At 33.0% G+C, this 20,619-nt stretch overlaps 1 protein-coding gene across 4 annotated transcripts in view; it reads right to left on the bottom strand.

Moving 5' to 3' along the window:
• The window catches only part of NBEA (neurobeachin), a 618,385-nt gene that overhangs the window by 398,996 nt on the left and 198,770 nt on the right, over positions 1–20,619 (bottom strand). For 3 of the 4 annotated variants that reach the window (XM_065896024.1, XM_065896027.1, XM_065896028.1), the window contains exons 25-29: positions 13,510–13,518; positions 11,016–11,196; positions 8,795–8,925; positions 5,478–5,585; positions 1,479–1,647 (exon numbers count right to left, since the gene is read on the bottom strand). In XM_065896024.1, the coding sequence (XP_065752096.1) occupies positions 1,479–1,647; positions 5,478–5,585; positions 8,795–8,925; positions 11,016–11,196; positions 13,510–13,518 (598 nt within the window). The remainder of the gene's footprint in view (positions 1–1,478; positions 1,648–5,477; positions 5,586–8,794; positions 8,926–11,015; positions 11,197–13,509; positions 13,519–20,619) is intronic. The other variant, XM_065896026.1, reaches the window with a different exon arrangement.

Raw genomic sequence — 20,619 nt, 5'->3', positions numbered from 1 at the left:
AATTTGAGCCAGCATGTAACAACCTGCAACATGGTCCACTGAAGATCCAAGACAGTTCTATATCACTACAACATGCAAACATACTAGTAGTAAAGACCACATCTCTGGAGGAAGGAAAGAAGTTATGTATTAAGAGAAAGGAAATAATATACTCGTTAAGTAGAGTAATTTTAGCAACATATACAGAGACATACAAACAGAAGAAAATCAGAACTGCAAGGTTCACTAAAATATTGCTTGCTTTATACATATATGACTGTTATGCATGTATTAAAAATGAAGAAAGAGTTGATTAACATATAGAGTCTCAGGGTTTTAAATGGTCAAAAGACATAAACTGCAATGGTGGGATAACATTTAATTTGAAGAATAAAGTTAAAAGTAAAAGTATACTACAAAGAAATATCATGTTTACGTACTAAAAATAAATACAGCATGCAACAGCAAAGAATTATAGTTAAATATAAATCTGTATTTCCACAACAGTGATGAAAAGTAAATGAGATATGATATGAATATGGAAAACAAAATGCAGAGATTTGACCACTAATTTCTACTCACTTTTAAAAATATTCATTTAATTTGTATATCATATGCATTTATTTAGGAAAGATAATTTCTATTACAAATTAATCCAGAGGTACATGAAATAACCACTGGGTTACTAAGGTCACACTGCAAACAACAGAGAAACAACCTTGATGTAAACACCCGGCAAGAAATGCAATTGATAAAAGGCTCCCCATGATATTAAAATATTAGTTGCCAGAAAATGTGTTTATCATTTCCAAGCAGAGTAGATAAAGCTGATAATGCATGAACTCCTACAACATGAGCATCTTCTATAGATGAGAAAGACAACATGATCCAAAATGGTTCACTGATGTCTAGAAGTCTTTTTTTGATTTTAGTTGAAGCAACTTTGGTATAAAGTTTAGAATGTATGTTTGTTTATTATAAACCTCTGACAGAATATTTAGATACTGAAATAACTATACACAACGAATGAAAGAAAGAAAGAAAGAAAGAAAGAAAGAAAGAAAGAAAGAAAGAAAGAAAGAAAGAAAGAAAAAGGAAAGAAAGAGGGATGCTATCTTTGATCTTGGGTATAAAGATTTACACTTTGGCTTATTGTTGATATTGAACTACTCTATAAGGACCTCCTACTTTCATATGTTTATAAAGTTTAAATTATACATTTAAAATATATGAGTTATTTGCATATTAAACAGTAGTATAAATGATTTGTATTAATAAATAGAAAAATTAAAACCAAAACTCTGATAAAATGAGAATATAGGAAGTATCATTCTACATTTTTGTGTAATTAAAGAATATTAAATCGGCATTTATATACCACCTACTTATAAATACTTGAGGTGATTATGAATAGAACCAGTTTAAATCTAGATGTAAAATGAAATAAAAAGGAGATAAATGATGATGAAAATTCAAATAATTAGACAAATATTAAGTACCTGTACTTGTTGGTGAATTTATTTCTTGTCTGATGTTTCTACCTGGCTGGCTTCCAGTTCTTGCAGTCTCTCGCTGGGGTTCTAAAATGTCACGATACTTGGAAACCATCAGAACCGAAATGAAGTAAACAACAGCTAGAGCTAAGAACTGTGCCTGCTTGCTATCATCCTGCATAAAATGAAAAGGCAGTGTTGACACTCAAAACTTTTAAAGTATAAGTTCTTTGAGTACAAGAAACTATTGTTGTTTCATCTTCTTTATGGAGGCAAAATATGACATTTAACTTTTACTAAAACTTGCTAAGTATACACTGCTATTTAGTAAGTATCATCTAAGTATAGATAAAAAACTCCATAAATATATCATCTGATTTACAGGTTGGAATGTAATTTCAAAAAATGAGAATGCTAAGATTTTGCTGAATATGCCACAAAATTTTATTCTTTGTCCTCTCCACTACTAGTATCTACTACTTCCATAACAGAGAATGCATATTTATAAGATATGCAGATAGCACAAGCTTGAAAAGAATAATTTAACATCTGAATAAAAAAAAGACAAGAGTTTCAAATATACTTTCAAGTAACTGAAAAAAAATTAACAGAATAAAATTACAATTGGAATACATATACAATTCTAACATACCACTACCTGAGCAGGAAACAATATGAGTAAACTAGGGGAGGTGTACAAATGGGGGAGCATGAAGCCTGAATTGTTTACAAGTTCAATATGAGCTAAAAGTGTGATATGGCAGCTTAAGAAAAAGCTAACACAATGTCTGACACATAACAGATAAAAAGAAGTAACAGCACCACTATTCTCCTCTGGAAAAATGAGGTAATTTTTCCAGTGCAGAATTGGGAGCCAATATTTGAGGCTCCCGATTTCAAAAGCTCAATGACAAAATGAAATTTTTCCAGAGGAGAGCAGCAACGTGGTAAAAGGTCTGAAAAAGACTGACCAAGTTAGGATAAAGCAGTAATAGCTTTAAAAACGCAGATTGCTGTCTAGTAGAGAAGATAAGTTTAAAATAAGTATGCTTTGCAAAACCATAAAGAGCCATATAACCTTGAGAGTTCTATCCAAAAAGCCTAAATAATCATCATATAGGGAAAAATTGTTAATGGACAAATTTAAATGACCTCTAACACTATTTCCAGATTAGACTATATCCAAGTCATCATATATAGATGGTTATTAAGCCTTTTTTCTAAGCTAGGTTAAAAGTGATACTCAAGCCAAAACTGCAAGTAATTACCTTGGTCCATAGATAACACAGAAATAAGGAAAACAAACATGCATTAAAGTCTAGTAACTCCATAAACAGGCACTTTACATTACTATTTCATTTAGGCGCAATGTGAGCAAGATTCAAAATTTATGTGCATTTGTTAGAAAAAAAGACAATGAGAAATATTTACTGATGATTTAATACTATGAAACAGAATTAGTACAGGTAACGCAAAAAATGACCAAACTCGATTAAATTTGTTCTGAAATATTATGAATTTAGTATTTCATACTCTGTGGGTAACAGACAGCTTTTATATATATAATTTTTTTTAAAGACCTAATTTTTTATCTCATGTGGTTTTGAAATTAAGGCAACTAAAAATGACTATTGATTCGTAAAAATTTCAAAAGTTAAGGAGAAATCTTACTATAATTTCTACAATTGACTATAAAATATAGCAATTGTAAAACACTTCCAAATTTTGGAGATTATTTAAAATGAAAATAAAAGTGTACCTTAGAATTTATGAAATATGGTGGTAAAAAAGAGAGTGCTTTGCAAAGATCTACTTTGGGATTCTGACTCGACCTCACACTAGCTGTGTGATCTTAATGTTTTTGAGTCTTAGCTTTCTCTTAACCTTTTACTGAAAGCTGAGGTAATATATACTAAGTGTCTGATACACAGTATAAACTCAATGAACACAAATTATGTTACCTCCCTGATGTTTGGAAGGTACACCTGAGAACACTAATTCCCTTCCTTCAGGAAGAAAGCTAATAAGCACCACTGTTGAGTTATCCAGTATAGTTACAAAACATCTATAGATACTAGAAAAATTATGAGAATCTACCACAATAACCTGATTCAGAATTTACTAACAATTTAAATGCAATGTCACACTTAACATAAACCGCTTCTATGTTAGGTTCGAATGGGTCTCTTGGAGATGAAGACATACTCCACGTTTAAATCATCTGTCATTAAAAAAAATTCTTTCCACAACATGTTTTTTTTCAGGATGAATAATTCGCATTTCTAAATGGTTAAACTGTTAGTGAGTAATTTTTTTCCCAAGTCCAAATTCAAGTCCAGATTATAGAGTTTCTCACAGCATGATTTTTATACTATTATATGTTTTATCTCCGATTTTTAAAAATTCCTTTTTTTTTATTAACTATAAAAGCAGTACAGGTTTACTACAGAAAATATGAAAATACAAAAAAAGTACAAAATAAAAACTGTTTACCTAGAGATAATCACTGGTAGCACTTGGGTACTTTTTTCCAGACTTTTTTAAAAAAGGTGAACATGTGCATGTATGTACACTTGGCATACAAATGCAATATTTGCGTAGTATAAGTATTTTTGCATACTGCTGCTTTCCCTTAAAATATATCATGAGCATTTTACATGTCACTAAGTTTCCCTCAAAAATATGATGTTAATAGCTGCACAGTTTCTTGTTAAATGAATATACTATGGTTTATTAAGCTCTATATTGGATATTTACAATGTTATCAATTTTCCTGAAGGCAACTCTGATGAGCACATGGACTTAAATAGCTTAAGGAGAACCACTGGGTAATAGCATCAATATTTATAAGAGTTTTAACACATGTTGGTAAAGAGCTTTCCAAAAAGTTTATTCAACTTCTATTCCTACCAGTGATAAGTCATAGAGCATGTTTCAATGCATCCTTGTAATGACAGGTACTATTATTTAAATTTTTTAGTTTATTTAATGGTAAAATATTTATCTCACTCTTGTTTTAAATTTGCATGTCTTTGACTGCTGGTTATACTGACTTTTAAATCATATGTTTGTTACCTTATTTTCATATTTTACATCCATTGCTTATTTTTCTGTTGGTATGGTTGTAATTTTCTTAGTGATTTATAAGCGCTGACATATATTAAAGAGTGAGAATTTTTCTATCATATATTCCTACCATGCAGTATTATGCTGTATGACTTAAATATATTTTAACCACTTTCTCAAGTACAAAGTACTCTATCCAATTTATTATTAAATGTAAGTTTAAAACATAAACTTCCTTCTATGTTTCATAAATCATCAATTAAAATAAGAAAAACAGAATCCAAAATGGCTGATAAACTGCAACTATACTAAGGAGTACCGCCAATATTGCGTCTGCTGTGAAATGCTGTGTATGTTTCTACACAATTTGTGGAAAGGCCAATCTTATCTATCCTTACTTTGGATAAGTGATCATATAATTGGAGGGTTTCATGAAACCGTTTCCTTAAGCTATCTTTTCAATAAGCTTTATTAAGCAACCTTTCTAACTCAAATTCCCATTGATATCTATATTTTAAAATGCAGATTCTTATCTCAAAAGTAATTGCCCCCCAAATGTAACTGCCAATAACACCTTAATGAATTAATCCCTTTTATCCATAATATAAGGAACATTGATATTAGCAAAATATTCAGTACCTAGAGATGGAGCAAGGAATACTAAAAGACAGGAGTAGGTGATTCAAGATAAACTCAAGTATAATTTTCAAAGTTATCCCTATTCTTAGTATCCATACAAAAATTAAATAAAAATTTAACGTCATTAAAAAAAATAACATATCAATAAGCTTTCAGATAAAGCTAAGCATGTTATATATCTACAATCCCTGACACTAGGACATTTAGTTTTAATATGAAGCTTTCTTATAAAATTTAAATTATTTTACACAAATGACAGTGGAAAGTTTTTTCCTGGGAAATCAAGCAGGCATAACTTACCACATCCCGAAAGACAACTGCACGAAGGCGATTGATATCAACATCCTGAAGAAGTCTATCAGGATCCTTAATCGGAGAAAGGTTACCTGGAACATTCTCTAGTGGAGTCTTAAAAAAAAAAAAAAAAGAGAGAGAATTGTGAAAAAATAGTATAATACAGAAACTTATATAGCAGTATAATTTCTAATACCTTTAATTTAGTCATTAAACTGGCCACATTCTTTACCTCCTCTCTTCATTGAACAACATTTATTGTCAACAATATGCTATTACAAGGCACTGTTTCTGTTCTCTTCTACTCTTGTCATGGTTTCACTTACTAGTGTTCTTATTCTTTATCAGCATAGCTACCACTATAGACAAAGAAAGGCTAGAAGATTATGGCATAAAAAATATTAATCTTATACTCTGGGCTCAAATCTCTGCTGTGTGACCTCAAGCTTTTTAGTAAATTTTTCTGAGCCTCACATTCCCCACCTCTAGTTAATAAATCTCTTTAAGTCATCGTGTTCATTTATCCATCATGCTTTTATAATGTATGAAATTATTACGTTACATTATTACATGAGATTTCATATGTGAAAGCATTTCATGATCTACAGAATATTAGAAAGGTGAGCAAAAAAAAAAACTTTAGTCGTGGCGTTAATATTAAAGCTGAAAGACGTTAAAGATCATTACCACCAAAATCCTTTTTATAGCTGAAGACACAAAAATCCACACATTTTAGGTAACATGTCACATAACAAACTTGCAAGACAACAAAGATCCCTGAAACTCAATCTAGTACTTTTTCACTTGCATAATATGTTAAGAATTGTGTGGATTAGATTATATATGTAAAGTACCAAATACAATTCCTGCATATAAAGTAACCTGTTACTCTAACTAATTAATAATAAATAAGTCTCCTTCTGTTTCTCTGTAAACCTGAATTATTCTATTTCACTCTTAAGATGACTGACTCCTTTGCAGCACAGAATAGTGAAAAGAGTATGGTATTTGAAGGTTGATAATTATTTGGCTTCCATTACAATTCCAAGACTAACCAGCCATATAACCTTAGGTGAGATACTTAACCTCTCAGAACCTCAGCTTTAATATGTAAAAATAGGCTAATAATCTTTATCAGAGAAAGATTAAAGAAATAATATACTATTCATAGCATAGATGGAAACTTTGTATATATTTTAATTTATATACTATTTTACAGTTTACAAAGTACTTCTATGTCCATAATCTAATTCGAGACGTTTTTATAGGAAAAGCTTGTATTACTGCTCCTTTTTAGAAAGTATAAAAAATGAGGTGCAAAGAAACCATGTGACTGATACAAGTTCACTCAGGTTAGTAACACACCAAAATTAACTAAGGTTTACTTACTCAAGTGTCACATTAAAAATGAATAAAAATAGAGAAGAAAAAAAAAAAACAACTCTCTCCATTGATTCTCTATTCTGAAACGTGCTTTCTTACCAAGTCAACTTTTCCCTAATATTTCTATATCCATCACTTATAATCCATCTTTCATTGCCAAGGTTCTTGTTAGAGAGACACTGACTAGCTCAACTAAATTACTATGGATTTCCCTCTCACTGCGCTTTTTTGTCCATGTTCTACAATCAGTGTACTACTTGGCTTGACAAGCTTGAAATGTTCCCTATTATCTTCTGAATTAAGTAGACACCTTTAAGATCTAAGCTCTCAAAAATACTAACTTATTTATTCATTTCATGATATATATATTGAATGGCTAACTGCTAGAGAGAGGAAGGAAATTACTATTAATTGAATGTTCACTGCATTTCTGGAATTACTAAGTACTTTAACGCATTATTGCTTTTTATTTAATTCATACAAACACCTTATACATTAAGATATATATATATATATATATATATATATATATACACACATATTCATTTTAAAGACTGGAAAACTGTCTTCCAGTCTTTAAAATGAAAAACTGAGGCACAAGAGACTAAGGAATGTGTCTTGGTTCATAAAACCAGTAAGTGGTAGAGCCAGGATACAAACTCAGAACTGTTTGATTCTAGAGTTTGTGCTGTGCGATATACGCTCTGTAACTACAAAGATGTATAAGAAACGAACATGCCCTCAAGTAACATACAGTCTCCTGTGCCTACACAAATAACATGAAGCATGACTGCTGATATGTTTCTAGTTAATTTTCCAAGCAATGAAGGGTTTTGTGGAGACTTGTCAGCAATAAAATAATATATGGTCTAATTATTTTAGGAATGTGTCTCTAACAGTAGTGAAAAAGAAAGACGCTACACTACAGATAAACTAAATGTGTGGCTGTTCTGCCTGAAAACTGCAAAGTTTGAAGCCACAGAACTTTTTAAATGAATTAAACTTTTACTTCATGCCTTCATTTATTGAGCCTTCATTGTTTCAGTATCAAACATCTAATTACAAGTACCGTGAGTGACAAGAGACATGCCAGGTTTTATGAAAATATCAAACAGAGGAACTTCCCCTAGACTGGGTTGGCAGTGAAGGTATTAGAAAACATTTTCCTCAGAGAGTTGAACTTAAGCTAAAGCCAAGAGTGGAACAGAGTCACTGGGGTGAAAAATAAGGATGGACATTTCAAGAAAGGGGAAGCTATGTGTAAGTCTGAAGGTTAAAACAAATTCTGATGAACTGCGTGAAGTCTACAGTGTGACTAAAATAAAACAGTAATAAATAAACAAGATAAAATAGTAAAAGCAAGGGTAAGGGATTCCAAGTTGTAGCTGAACTAAGCAACAGTCAAGCATGCAGGACCTTAAGTCACATTACTGAAAGTCTGAAGTGATGCAAATGGTCAGTTGAACATACAATAAATAGAGCTAATTTAGAATGAGAATCACTGCTGCATTCTGAAATACTGTACACCATTCATTCATTTCATGGGCATTCAATATATTTTTGTTGACTATCATGGGAATTCTATCCCCAAAAGCATATCCATTTAAAAAGCACATTATTCATATACTGAACTCTGTGAAAATATATGTAACTATTAAAAATAGTAATAATTAAGAACTTTTCAGTGCTATGTACTGATATAATCCTTCCTTATAAGAACCCTACAAGGTAGAAATTATTAGTATCTTCATTGAGTAACCAAAAATTACCAGTCTCAGAGAGGTTAAGTAATCTTGGTAATACAATTCTGAAGAAGAGAAGCCAGGACCAGAGCCTCCATTTGCCTGATTATCAAGCAATACCATGTCACTTTGTTCTCATGAACTTAAAAAAAAAATTTTTAAGGTACATTGTATTTAACATAGAAAATGCTTAATTACCTTGGAAGCTGCTGTGGCAGTCACACCTTGGGGAGCTTCTTGAGGTTTACTGCTTGCATGTGAAGGTTTGTTCCCCCTGTCTCTCTGTCTCTGCCGACATTCTAAACAGTTTCTCACAGCAACACAGCAAACTATTTTAAAAAATGAAAGCATATTATTGATGTAAATTGCTGACCTTGACGTTTTAAAAAATTGCTTGGCTCTATTTTTTCTTTCTTTCCACTTTCTCCATCACATTATTATCCTTAAAATCAACCAGATCAATAAATATTGTTTTAAATTAGGAAACACAGTAATGAAAAGTATACATAAAACATTCATGTAGTTAAAAAATAAAAACAAATTACCCATAAACTACCAACCAGCTGAAGAAACAGAATACTACAGGGTCTTTGAAGCTCCCAATATATCCTTCCTTATTCTATCCCCTTCTAACCTTCAAAATTCTGAAATTTATGGATCAATTAAAATTTTTAAAAAACTTATTCATATTTGATGATTTTTTAAATAATAAGCCTCCTGCCCTTAAGATGACTATCTTGGTGACTATATAGAGCACAGCTCCTCATTTCAGGCAATAACAGGGTACATCCATATAGTCAAGCCTCACAAGTCCCAATATCTACCTATTTTCATGGTGGGAACATCACCTTTGTCAACAAGCATTCAATAAGTACATTCTGTCTATTCACTTACTTATTTTAAGAAGCAGTAAAGCATAGTAATAAACAGTACAGATTTTGGAATCAGGCCACCTAAGTTTGAATCCTGGCTCTGCCACTTATGGGCTGTGTGATCTTGGGCCAGCTGCTTAAACTATCTGTGCCTCAGTCTCCTCATGGTAAAATGAGTATAAACACAGTAACCTCCTTAGAGGACTGTTATGAGGACTAACTGAATCAATATATGAAAAGTGCTTAGAACAGTAAACAGCACATACATATAATTGTTTGCTTCATTATTATTCACTTATAAAACTTTCCTGTGGATGATAAAAAAAAAATCTGCTAAGAATTATTAGGATAAAAACGAAATCAGCAGTAAAGCTTTGGAATATATTCAGAAATAAAAGTTCAGAATAACTAAATAAATGCAGTTTTCAAGATATCCGGGCATTTAAAAAAATATTTCTCTTTCTAACAAAGTTCAATCTGTAAGCTATTCTTAAATATCAATGGAAATGTCCATGATGGCCCACAGTAATTATTCCACACCTCTTGGCTGACAGAGAGATCTCCATGTGGTCAATCAATCTTTCCCTTATAATGGAGATGAAATGACTCCTCTCAGGAAAATACAAAAATACAAAACAACATTAAAAAGTACATTTATTCCACCATTCTTAAATCAAGTTCTTATTCCGTCCTTGGATTAGAAACAATTTCTCCCCTGCAACTATATATTTTTTTTTTACATAATTTTAAAAATTATGGATAAAAATAATACATATCAAGAACGTCCTCCCTATCAAATACCTTACTTTCTCATGTCCTCCCTGTTCACACTTTAAGGCAAGTATGAAAATAGTAGCCATTTTGGTCTGAAAACAGTAGTTGTCTGGTCCCCTGTAAAGACTAAATAATATAAATAATTTTTCCCTTTAAAAAAGGTAACAGATGTAAGAATGATTCCTGCCTAAGGAGCTGGTCTAAATTTACTAAGAGTTTTCAGGACTAAATTTTATTTGTAACACAAGATAGCGGAAAAAAAATCATAGGTATAGTAATGTTTATTAGTGTTAATGTTTATTAGTGTTATTAGGTACACTAATGTTTATTAATGTTAACTGTGCATTCTGAGAAAGTGAGATTGGCATGGTCAATTTTCCTTTAGCATTATGTGTATAAAACTAGTTGTTGGTTTTCTGATACATTTGTATGCCCAGGACAACTACCCTCTGTATTAGTTTACCAAAAATAAGGATTCATAAATATATTTACATTAAAATCACTTCAGTGAAAAAGGTTTTTGTCCAACTGATTCTGAAAAAACTCAAAATATATTTGACTTTATTTCAAATTAGAATCCATTAAAGATCAATTCCATGAAATCTCCAAAGTGAAGATATTATAATTTTTTAATTTAGTAATTCTGAAGAATTACAAAATAATCTTTACATTACATAATCATCAAATTGTATCATTAATACTTTATGTATCACAGAGTATCAAAAAGTAATCTGTAATTATTTAACATGCACCGTTATTCTTAACAGACTTACCTAGCCTTAGGCACTGTCGCATTAAACCACCAGAAGACATGTTTTTTTCAGCTTCAATCTCACTAAAATTTAGAGAGCTGGCAAATACAAGTACATCAACCATAGCCATCAATCGACTGAGGAAAGTTACTGCTGTCTCAGCTGACATGCCTTGTGTCACTTCAATATTTTCCAATTCCGTCTTTAAAAAAGTAGAAGATTTAAATCTTGTTTAAAATTTGGAAATATAATACATGTACATACATACTGCAGGTTAACAGTTTAATTATTTTGTAAACAAAACAAGTTATAAATCATAAACTAATTCCATATATCACAAGAGCTAGTTATCAAATTTAATTAGCTTACCTATGAATTATCTTTAAATAAAGGAAAAATCTATTTTTAAAATCAATGTTAGATTTCAATATCATTACTTGTAAAAACTACATTCCAAACTTAAGATCATTTCATAAAGATATTTAGAAGTAATCACATGTATATATTTATACTAGTTTTGTTCTACTTTATTAGTTAACAAAGACATAAAACTCATATTTCTTTCCTAAAATCCTCATTCTCATTTATAAAAATATAGGTGCTAATTTTTCTTTCCTATAAATGTATGATGAGCAATAGGAAAGATATGTGGCACTTTCATTTGACATCAAAGGGAGCCAACTGTCAAATTATGACACTTTCTTATCCATTTCAGAATAAAGTGAAACCACTAGGTATCTTGTATGAACAATAAAAATCTAGGGTAAAAATACTCAAGATCATTAATTCCTCTACTGATATTAATTTGTGACACTAGCAATAAGAAGAATCAGTAGCATTCTAGACTGGTGAAGCTGTACTTTCACTACACTATTGTCTATGGTAAAATATAATTTCCTGCTTTGAAAGGGAATGGTACAAAGCATTGTGTTTCATAAGATGTATAACTCTGTATTTTGTAAGCAATAGCAACATCTCTTTTTTCATTGTGCATTACATAACATTTTAATTATTTTGGTTCATTATGACTAGACCTCATTTTCTCAGTGCCTCAAAATCAGAGAAAAGTAAGGAATGCTTTATAAATAAAAAATACTACTGTTTAAATTTTCTGAAAATGGGCACACTAACCATATGGATTAACCTTACTTCTGCACCAAATGATAAATTCAACTACAAGGTAAGCATATACATAGGTATCTGCTCCTATTTAATGCTCCATTTGACATTATTTATACCCATCATTCTACCTAGACATATCCCTACTCACATTAACATGGAAATGTCAGCAGGAAACACTGATTCAAAAACGACCTCTTAAACACTTCTTGTGTACAACATGGGTAAGAAAAGAGACAGCTGGCTACTGCAAGCACTTTTATAACTAAACGATTATAAATGGAGTATAAAATGTAACAACCTTTCTCCCTTCTATTTAACATCAAAATAGAGCTAAAATCATTCTCTCTAAGAGGAGCTTGTAAATAGACAAAAAAAATTTTTTCAATTGTTTATTTACAACATTATGCCAATTTGGTATCCATGACCTAAAGAAATAATTAATTCATTACTTGGAATTTTTAAATAAAGATTCCTCATTTGCTAGCACTTCACTGATATACAGCATCATTTCATAGCATGAATTAAAAATCAGTGACCACAACACAATTGTTTATAATAAAAGTTTAAAAATTAATTTTATATAAAACCTCCTTTTAAAAGATCAGTTATCAATATAAGTGTTTTATAATGGAATGGAAGATCTGACCATTGCTTAGGTCCATTAAGCATTCTGAAAACTTTTCAAAATATTAGAATTTTAGGATATCTATAGGTGTATTCTCAAAGAAATTCATCATTTTGAATTACTAAAATTACGGGAACTCTAACTCATTTTATTAGTTAATGATCTTATTTTGAAGTATTTTGCGGTGTACAAGGCTTAAGCTTCAAAATGTTTTCATTTTTAAATGAGTAAATTATAAACAGAAATTATAAACAGTATTAATCATCCATGAAACTTGCCACTGTTATTTTTGACTAAACAAAATAAAATTTTAAACGAAAAAGCATTCTTAACCAATAACCTAAAAGGGAGTTCTTAGTAATTCTATATAATAGTAATTTATAAATATGATGAAATGTTATATAAACATCATGGGATAGGTTTAAAAATAAAGATCACCCACATATGATTATTATTAAATCTTAACATATATTCCAACCAATTTCCTTTCTTTGGAACCAGTTAAAATCTGATTGTACATATGACTGAAATATTATTGTATTCATTATATTCTGATAGGTTAGTCTAAAGATTAGTGTGAATAATAAAATAGTAGTTCATCAGTACACTGAGAAAATAATCCTTCTAATGAATCTTTTAAATATACCAAAGATATGCCTAATGTTAGATGGTATGGAAACTCAAAATATAACCAAGTCAAAAATTTCATAAATAAGCAAAAATAAAATTTAAAACTGAAAACCTGAAAATTACTGAAGTAATACTAACCTTAGAACCCTGGACATGCATTAGACAAAACAGACAACAGACCAAAAAAGTACAAGAAAAGCAAATTATTAAAATTAAATGAAAATACAATGTAAAATTGAAACACAAAATAATATATTAAAATTATATTTGATTATTTTATTAAAAGCAAAAATTCTCAGAAGAGATATTCATTTTATAAATTACATGATTAAGATTAAATATCAAATAGACTTCTGTTTATTTTTTTTATTAGAGTAACTGTCCAAATAATATGTATGTAAATATAGTTCATATATTAGAAATGATGCATACTCTATTTTACAAAATAAGTTATCTTTTCCTAGAAGATGACCAAGGAAACATTTTAATAACTAAACTAACATAATGTCTCTGTAAAAGCCCTAGCTCGCTACCAGTTTAAGCAGAAATGACTTAGGAAAATAAACTGTACCAACCTTCTAGAATTTTCATTAAGGAATCATGCTATTTTGTTTCCTAAAATATTTGGAGCCCTTCCTACAGAACAAAATCCCCAGTAATTAATAAGATAATAAAATATTTGAGTGATTCTAACTTAAAAACCACTTTCCCTTGCTAGAAAAGAACTTACTGATACACTAAATGAGGTCGCATGTGAACTAAGACAATTGCATAGATTTTGTACTAAGTTTCAGAGTATTATTAAGAATTATATTCAGTATATTAAAAATTTTTGGATAGAATTAAGTTTCATAATAAAAGTCAACAATTGTTCTTTGATTTCTGACATTATACGTGAGCATAAATTTCAAAATAAACTATTTTCAAGTAGTACAGGAGAACATATAAAAGCACCCTGGGAATACTAAAATATAATCAGTGTTATGAGATAAACAAAATACAAAGAAAATTAGTAGTTTTCCCAAATCTATTAGCTACATTTTCTAATAATGGTAAGAAAATATAAATTAAAATTAAGTCCCTGTCATCATTTTTTGACATAAAATGTTCCTCTTCTTTCTCAGGATCATGAAACTATTAGGAAAGCCAGAAATATCAGTCTCTATTATTTTTCTATCAACAGAGAAAATGAAACCATACGTGACACTGAATGAAATTCTAAACATTCAGTGTTCTGGATGGTTGACCAAAATGGTCAACTTAAAATCATTAAATGATCATGCAGTTTGCAGTTGATCCATGTTTTGTTTATCTCCTTTTTTTCCTCCAAGTCCTTGCTTTCATTCATGACCAACTTGAACAATGTATAGAAAATAAATGAGAGGATGCAACTGACTAGTCACAGAAACATTAACTTCAAAACCTCAACAACAGTAACAAAAATAATGCTCCTTCCCCAAATCAAAGACTGGTCAACCTACATACGAAGAGTTCTATTTCTTTCCCCTGACTACTTAAGTTAAAACTATTGGTCTAATTTAGAGACTTGAAACTATGTAATTTATTTTCTATGCTACATAAGATTTTAAATAATCTAGGTAAAACTGAAACTCCAATAAAGTCCTGCTTCTTCAATGAATATTAAGTTTGAGGTGGCATTATAACACAAATATTTGTATATCTATACTCTTTTTCCTTAAAGTTTCCACTGAAATATTTCCATACAAGTAAGGTAAAACAGCTCAAGTTTTCTCACGTGATGCTACTGCAACAGCAATACACAAATGTCATCCTTAGTATGGATTACTGTATTCATATAAGGTCCCAGGGCAGAAAATAAACCACCACTATGCCAATGCCATGGAGAGAACAGACAAGACTACACCATTTTAGTTTTTTGCCATCAAAATGGATCACCCATAGTAACTAACTTGGTTCAAATATCCTATTTTAAACTTCAGAATTCTGAGTGTGACAGGCTTACTCTATAAATGGGAAGATCATTCCATCATAATACAATTCTGAATAAAAAGTTCCAAAAGGAAGTAAAGGAGGGAAACATTCAGTAAGAGTCATCTCCATCTAGTGACATTACCTAACTTAATTTTCACAAACTCTCTGTGGGATAAGTAAAATTAACACCATTAAAATGAAGAAATTAAGGTTGACATCATTTCTAGTAAGTGGTAGAACCCAGGTTAAAATACACATTTATCCTATGCTAAAACCCATATGCCTTCAATTAAATCATAACTTCAAGAAAAATCGTCTTTGAGTCTCACTGATTACTGGGAAACAAAAGTTTGCTTTCAATGAAAATGAGCAAATTATCTGAGATCCACACTTATACTGAAAAACGGAAAAGACATTTTCCTAGGTTGAGCTTTTAATAGAAATTATAACGAATACTTAGCATTCTACTTACCTACTCAAAATTAAATACAATTTCAACATTAGACGTGTCAAATGCTAAAAATATTTAGTATGGCTGCATGGGAAAAGTTACATATCTTCTAATAAAACATAATGATCACAACCACCAGTGAAATTGTGTTAAAAATTAAACTTTAATAAATGTTCATCAAGTCAAATGCATGCTCTTATTTAATACGAAAAATGAATTTATCTTAAGCTCTAACTATTGAATTTTTAATGATCAGGAGTAAGTAATGAAGTTTTACGCTATGACATTTGTATTTTATGTGAAAATGGTGCTGTAAGTCAGTGGTCAGCAAACTAGGACCTACAAGTCAAATATAAATAAAGGTTTATTGAAACACACCCACACCTACTCCTCTGTGTTATGATATATGGCTGCTTTTGCAAACAACAGCAAATTTCAATAGTTAGATACCATATAGCCCACAAACCCGAAAATATTTATTATATGATCCATAAACAGAATAAATTTGTCAACCACTGCATACCATCATTACTCATATATATTCCATAAATACATATCTGTATATAATGTATGAATATTCTGAAGAACTCCACAAACCTAAACAAAATTACAGATCACTCAAACATTAGTTTCAAATGTTTCTATCTCTCTTCATATAAGGATTGAAATTCTAAAGGCATCTACATGACAATGTTTCCCTTTGGTAATCTGTATATTGCCAGTGTTTCCTTTTTCACTTATTCCATCCAAAATTCTCTTTTGGCTTTTTATATTTTAAATCTAAGTTAAAGAAAGTAACACGACATTGTTAATCAACTATACTCCAATAAACTTTTTTTTTTTTAACTCTAAGTTAAAAAGCTCCATATCTTCAGTTCTCATTTCTTTCTTTATTCAACCTCTTCCTTCCTAACTCTTCCTCTCTACTACATTACAATTTTTAGCAAGAATATTATACAATAAAGTAATAGAAGACATTACTCTACAGTTGACACCAACCATGTTTTCTCCCAGTAGGAAGTCGGAGAAAAGGTTCTTGCTATTAGGAAGCAATTTATTCAAAGAACGTAATATTAGCTATGTTGTACAACCAGGTATAGGTACAATCAGCTAATGGACCAAAATAACAGAAATACACAGACAGAGACAATGAAGAAAAGTTTCTACAATTGAATGAATTCCAAAGTCTGTTGAGAACAGTCTAAGAAATAAGTACCATAGTTTCAAATTCCAAACTGAAGAGATCAAAACTGCACAGGTAATAATTTCAGCAGTAGAACCTCAAAATGTCAGTATCTTTACTGTATATTCATTATAAAATAAAAAATAAGCAGGGGGGATCAGGAAGATGGCAGAAGAGTAAGACGCGAAGATCACCTTCCTCCCCACTGATACACCAGAAATACATCTACACGTGGAACAACTCCTACAGAACACCTACGGAACGCTGGCAGAAGACCTCAGACCTCCCAAAAGGCAAAAAGTCCCCACGTACCTGGGTAGGGCAAAAGAAAAAAAGAATAAACAGAGAGAAAAGAATAGGGACGGGACCTGCACCAGTAGGAGGGAGCTCTGAAGGAGGAAAGGTTTCCACACACTGGGAAGCCCCTTAGCGGGTGGAGACTGTGGGTGGCAGAGGGGGAAAGCTGCGGAGCCGTGGGGGAGAGCACAGCAAGAGGGGTGCAGAGGGCAAAGTGGAGAGATTCCCACACAGAGGATCGGTGCCGACCGGCACTCACCAGCCTGCGAGACTTGTCTGCTCACCTGCCGGGGCGGGCGGAGCTGGGAGCTGAGGCTCGGGCTTCGGTGTCGGAGCGCCAGGAGAGGACTGGGGTTGGCGGCGTGAACACAGCCTACAGGAGGTTAGTGCACCACAGCTAGCCGGGAGGGAGTCCGGGGAAAAGTCTGGACCTGCCGAAGAGGCAAGAGACTTTTTCTTCCCTCTCTGTTTCCCGGTGCGTGAGGAGAGGGGATTAAGAGCGCTGCTTAAAGGAGCTCGAGAGACGGGCGCGAGCCGCGACTGAAAGCGCGGACCCCAGAGACTGGCATGAGACGCTAAGGCTGCTGCTGCCACCACCAAGAAGCCTGTGTGCGAGCACAGGTCCCTATCCACACCCTGCTTCCAGGGAGACTGTGCAGCCTGCCACTGCCAGGGTCCGGGATCCAGGGACAACTTCCCCGGGAGGACGCACAGCACGCCTCAGGCTGGTGCAACGTCACGCCGGCCTCTGCCGCCGCAGGCTCGCCCGCCGCGCACACCATGCCCCTCCCTCCCCCCAGGCCTGAATGAGCCAGAGTCCCCGAAGCATCTGCTCCTTTAACCCCATCCTGTCTCAGTGAAGAACAGATGCCCTCAGGCGACCTACACACAGAGGCAGGGCCAAATCCAAAGCTGAGCCCCGAGAGCTGTGACAACAAAGAAGAGAAAGGGAATCTCTACCAGCAGCCTGAGGAGCAGCAGATTAAAGCTCCACAATCAACTTGATGTACCTGCATCTGTGGAATACATGAATAGCCAACGAATCATCCCAAATTGAGGAGGTGGACTTTGAGAGCAAGATTTATGATTTTTCCCCTTTTCCTCTTTTTGTGAGTGTGTATGCGTATGCTTCTGTGTGAGATTCTGTCTGTATAGCTTTGCTTCCACCATTTGTCCTAGGGTTCTATCCAACTGTTTTTTTTTTTTTTTTATCTTTTTAAAAACAAATTTTTTTCTTAATAATTATTTTTATTTTATCTTATTTTATTTTATCTTCTTTCTTTCCTTCCTTCCCTCCTGCTTCCCTCCCTCCCTCCTTTCTTTCTTCTTCCTTCCTTCCTTCGTTTCTTTCTTTTTTTTTCTTTTTCTCCCTTTTATTCTGAGCCGTGTGGATGAAAGGCTCTTGGTGCTGCAGCCAGGAATCACTGCTGTGCCTCTGAGGTGGGAGAGCCAACTTCAGCACACTGGTCCACATGAGACCTCCCAGCTCCACATAATATCAAATGGCAAAAATCTCCCAGAGATCTCCATTTCAACACCAGCACCCAGCTTCACTCAATGACCAGCAAGCTACAGGGCTGCACACCCTATGCCAAACAACTAGCAAGACAGGAACACAACCCCACCCATTAACCAAGAGGCTGCCTAAAATCATAATAAGGCCACAGACACCCCAAAACACACCACCAGACGTGGACCTGCCCACCAGAAAGACAAGATCCAGCCTCTTCCACCAGAACACAGGCACTAGTCCCCTCCACCAGGAAGCCTACACAACCCACTGAACCAACTTTAGCCACTGGGGACAGACACCAAAAACAACGGGAACTACGAACCTGCAGCCTGCAAAAAGCAGACCCCACACACAGTAAGATAAGCCAAATGAGCAGACAGAAAAACACACAGCAGATGAAGGAGCAAGATAAAAACCCACCAGACCTAACAAATGAAGGGGAAATAGGCAGTCTACCTGAAAAAGAACTCAGAATAATGATAGTAAAGATGATCCAAAATCTTGGAAATAGAATAGACAAAATGCAAGAAATATTTAACAATGACCTAGAAGAACTAAAGATGAAACAAGCAATGATGAACAACACAATAAATGAAATTAAAAATACTCTAGATGGGATCAATAGCAGACTAACTGAGGCAGAAGAACGGATAAATGACCTGAAAGATAAAACAGTGGAAATAACTACTGCAGAGCAGAATAAAGAAAAAAGAATGAAAAGAACTGAGGACAGTCTCAGAGACCTCTGGGACAACATTAAATGCAACAACATTCGAATTATAGGGGTTCCAAAAGAAGAAGAGAAAAAGAAAGGGACTGAGAAAATATTTGAAGAGATTAGTATAGTTGAAAACTTCCCTAATATGGGAAAGGAAATAGTTAATCCAGCCCAGGAAGCACAGAGAGTCTCATACAGGATAAATCCAAGGAGAAACATGCCAAGACACATATTAATCAAACTGTCAAAAATTAAATACAAAGAAAACATATTAAAAGCAGCAAGGGAAAAACAACAAATAACACACAAGGGAATCCCCATAAGGTTAACAGCTGATCTTTCAGCAGAAACTCTGCAAGCAAAAAGGGACTGGCAGGACATATTTAAAAAGATGAAGGAGAAAAACGTGCAACCAATATTACTCTACCCAGCAAGGATCTCATTCAGATTTGACAGAAATTAAAACCTTTACAGACAAGCAAAAGCTGAGAGAGTTCAGCACCACCAAACCAGCTTTACAACAAATGCTAAAGGAACTTCTCTAGGCAAGAAACACAAGAGAAGGAAAAGACCTACAATAACGAACCCAAAACAATTAAGAAAATGGGAAGAGGAACATATATATCAATAATTACCTTAAATGTAAATGGACTAAATGCTCCCACCAAAAGACACAGACTCGCTGAATAGATACAAAAACAAGACCCATATATATGCTGTCTACAAGAGACCCACTTCAGACCTAGAGACATATACAGACTGAAAGTAAGGGGATGGAAAAAGATATTCCATGCAAATGGAAACCAAAAGAAAGCTGGAGTCGCTATTCTCATATCAGACAAAACAGACTTTAAAATAAAGACTATTACAAGAGACAAAGAAGGACACTACATAATGATCAAGGGATCAATCCAAGAAGAAGATCTAACAATTGTAAATATTGATGCACCCAACAAAGGAGCACCTCAATACATAAGGCAAATACTAACAGCCATTAATCAACACTAACACATTCATAGTAGGGGACTTTAACACCCCACTTTCACCAACGGACAGATCATCCAAAATGAAAATAAATAAGGAAACACAAGCTTTAAATGATACATTAAACAAGATGGACTTAATTGATATTT

This window comes from Phocoena phocoena, chromosome 18, assembly GCF_963924675.1.
Source record: "Phocoena phocoena chromosome 18, mPhoPho1.1, whole genome shotgun sequence".
NCBI classification, from domain to species: domain Eukaryota; kingdom Metazoa; phylum Chordata; class Mammalia; order Artiodactyla; family Phocoenidae; genus Phocoena; species Phocoena phocoena.
The sequence above is the reverse complement of the archived record's forward strand: the minus strand, read 5'-3'. Positions and strand labels throughout refer to the sequence as shown.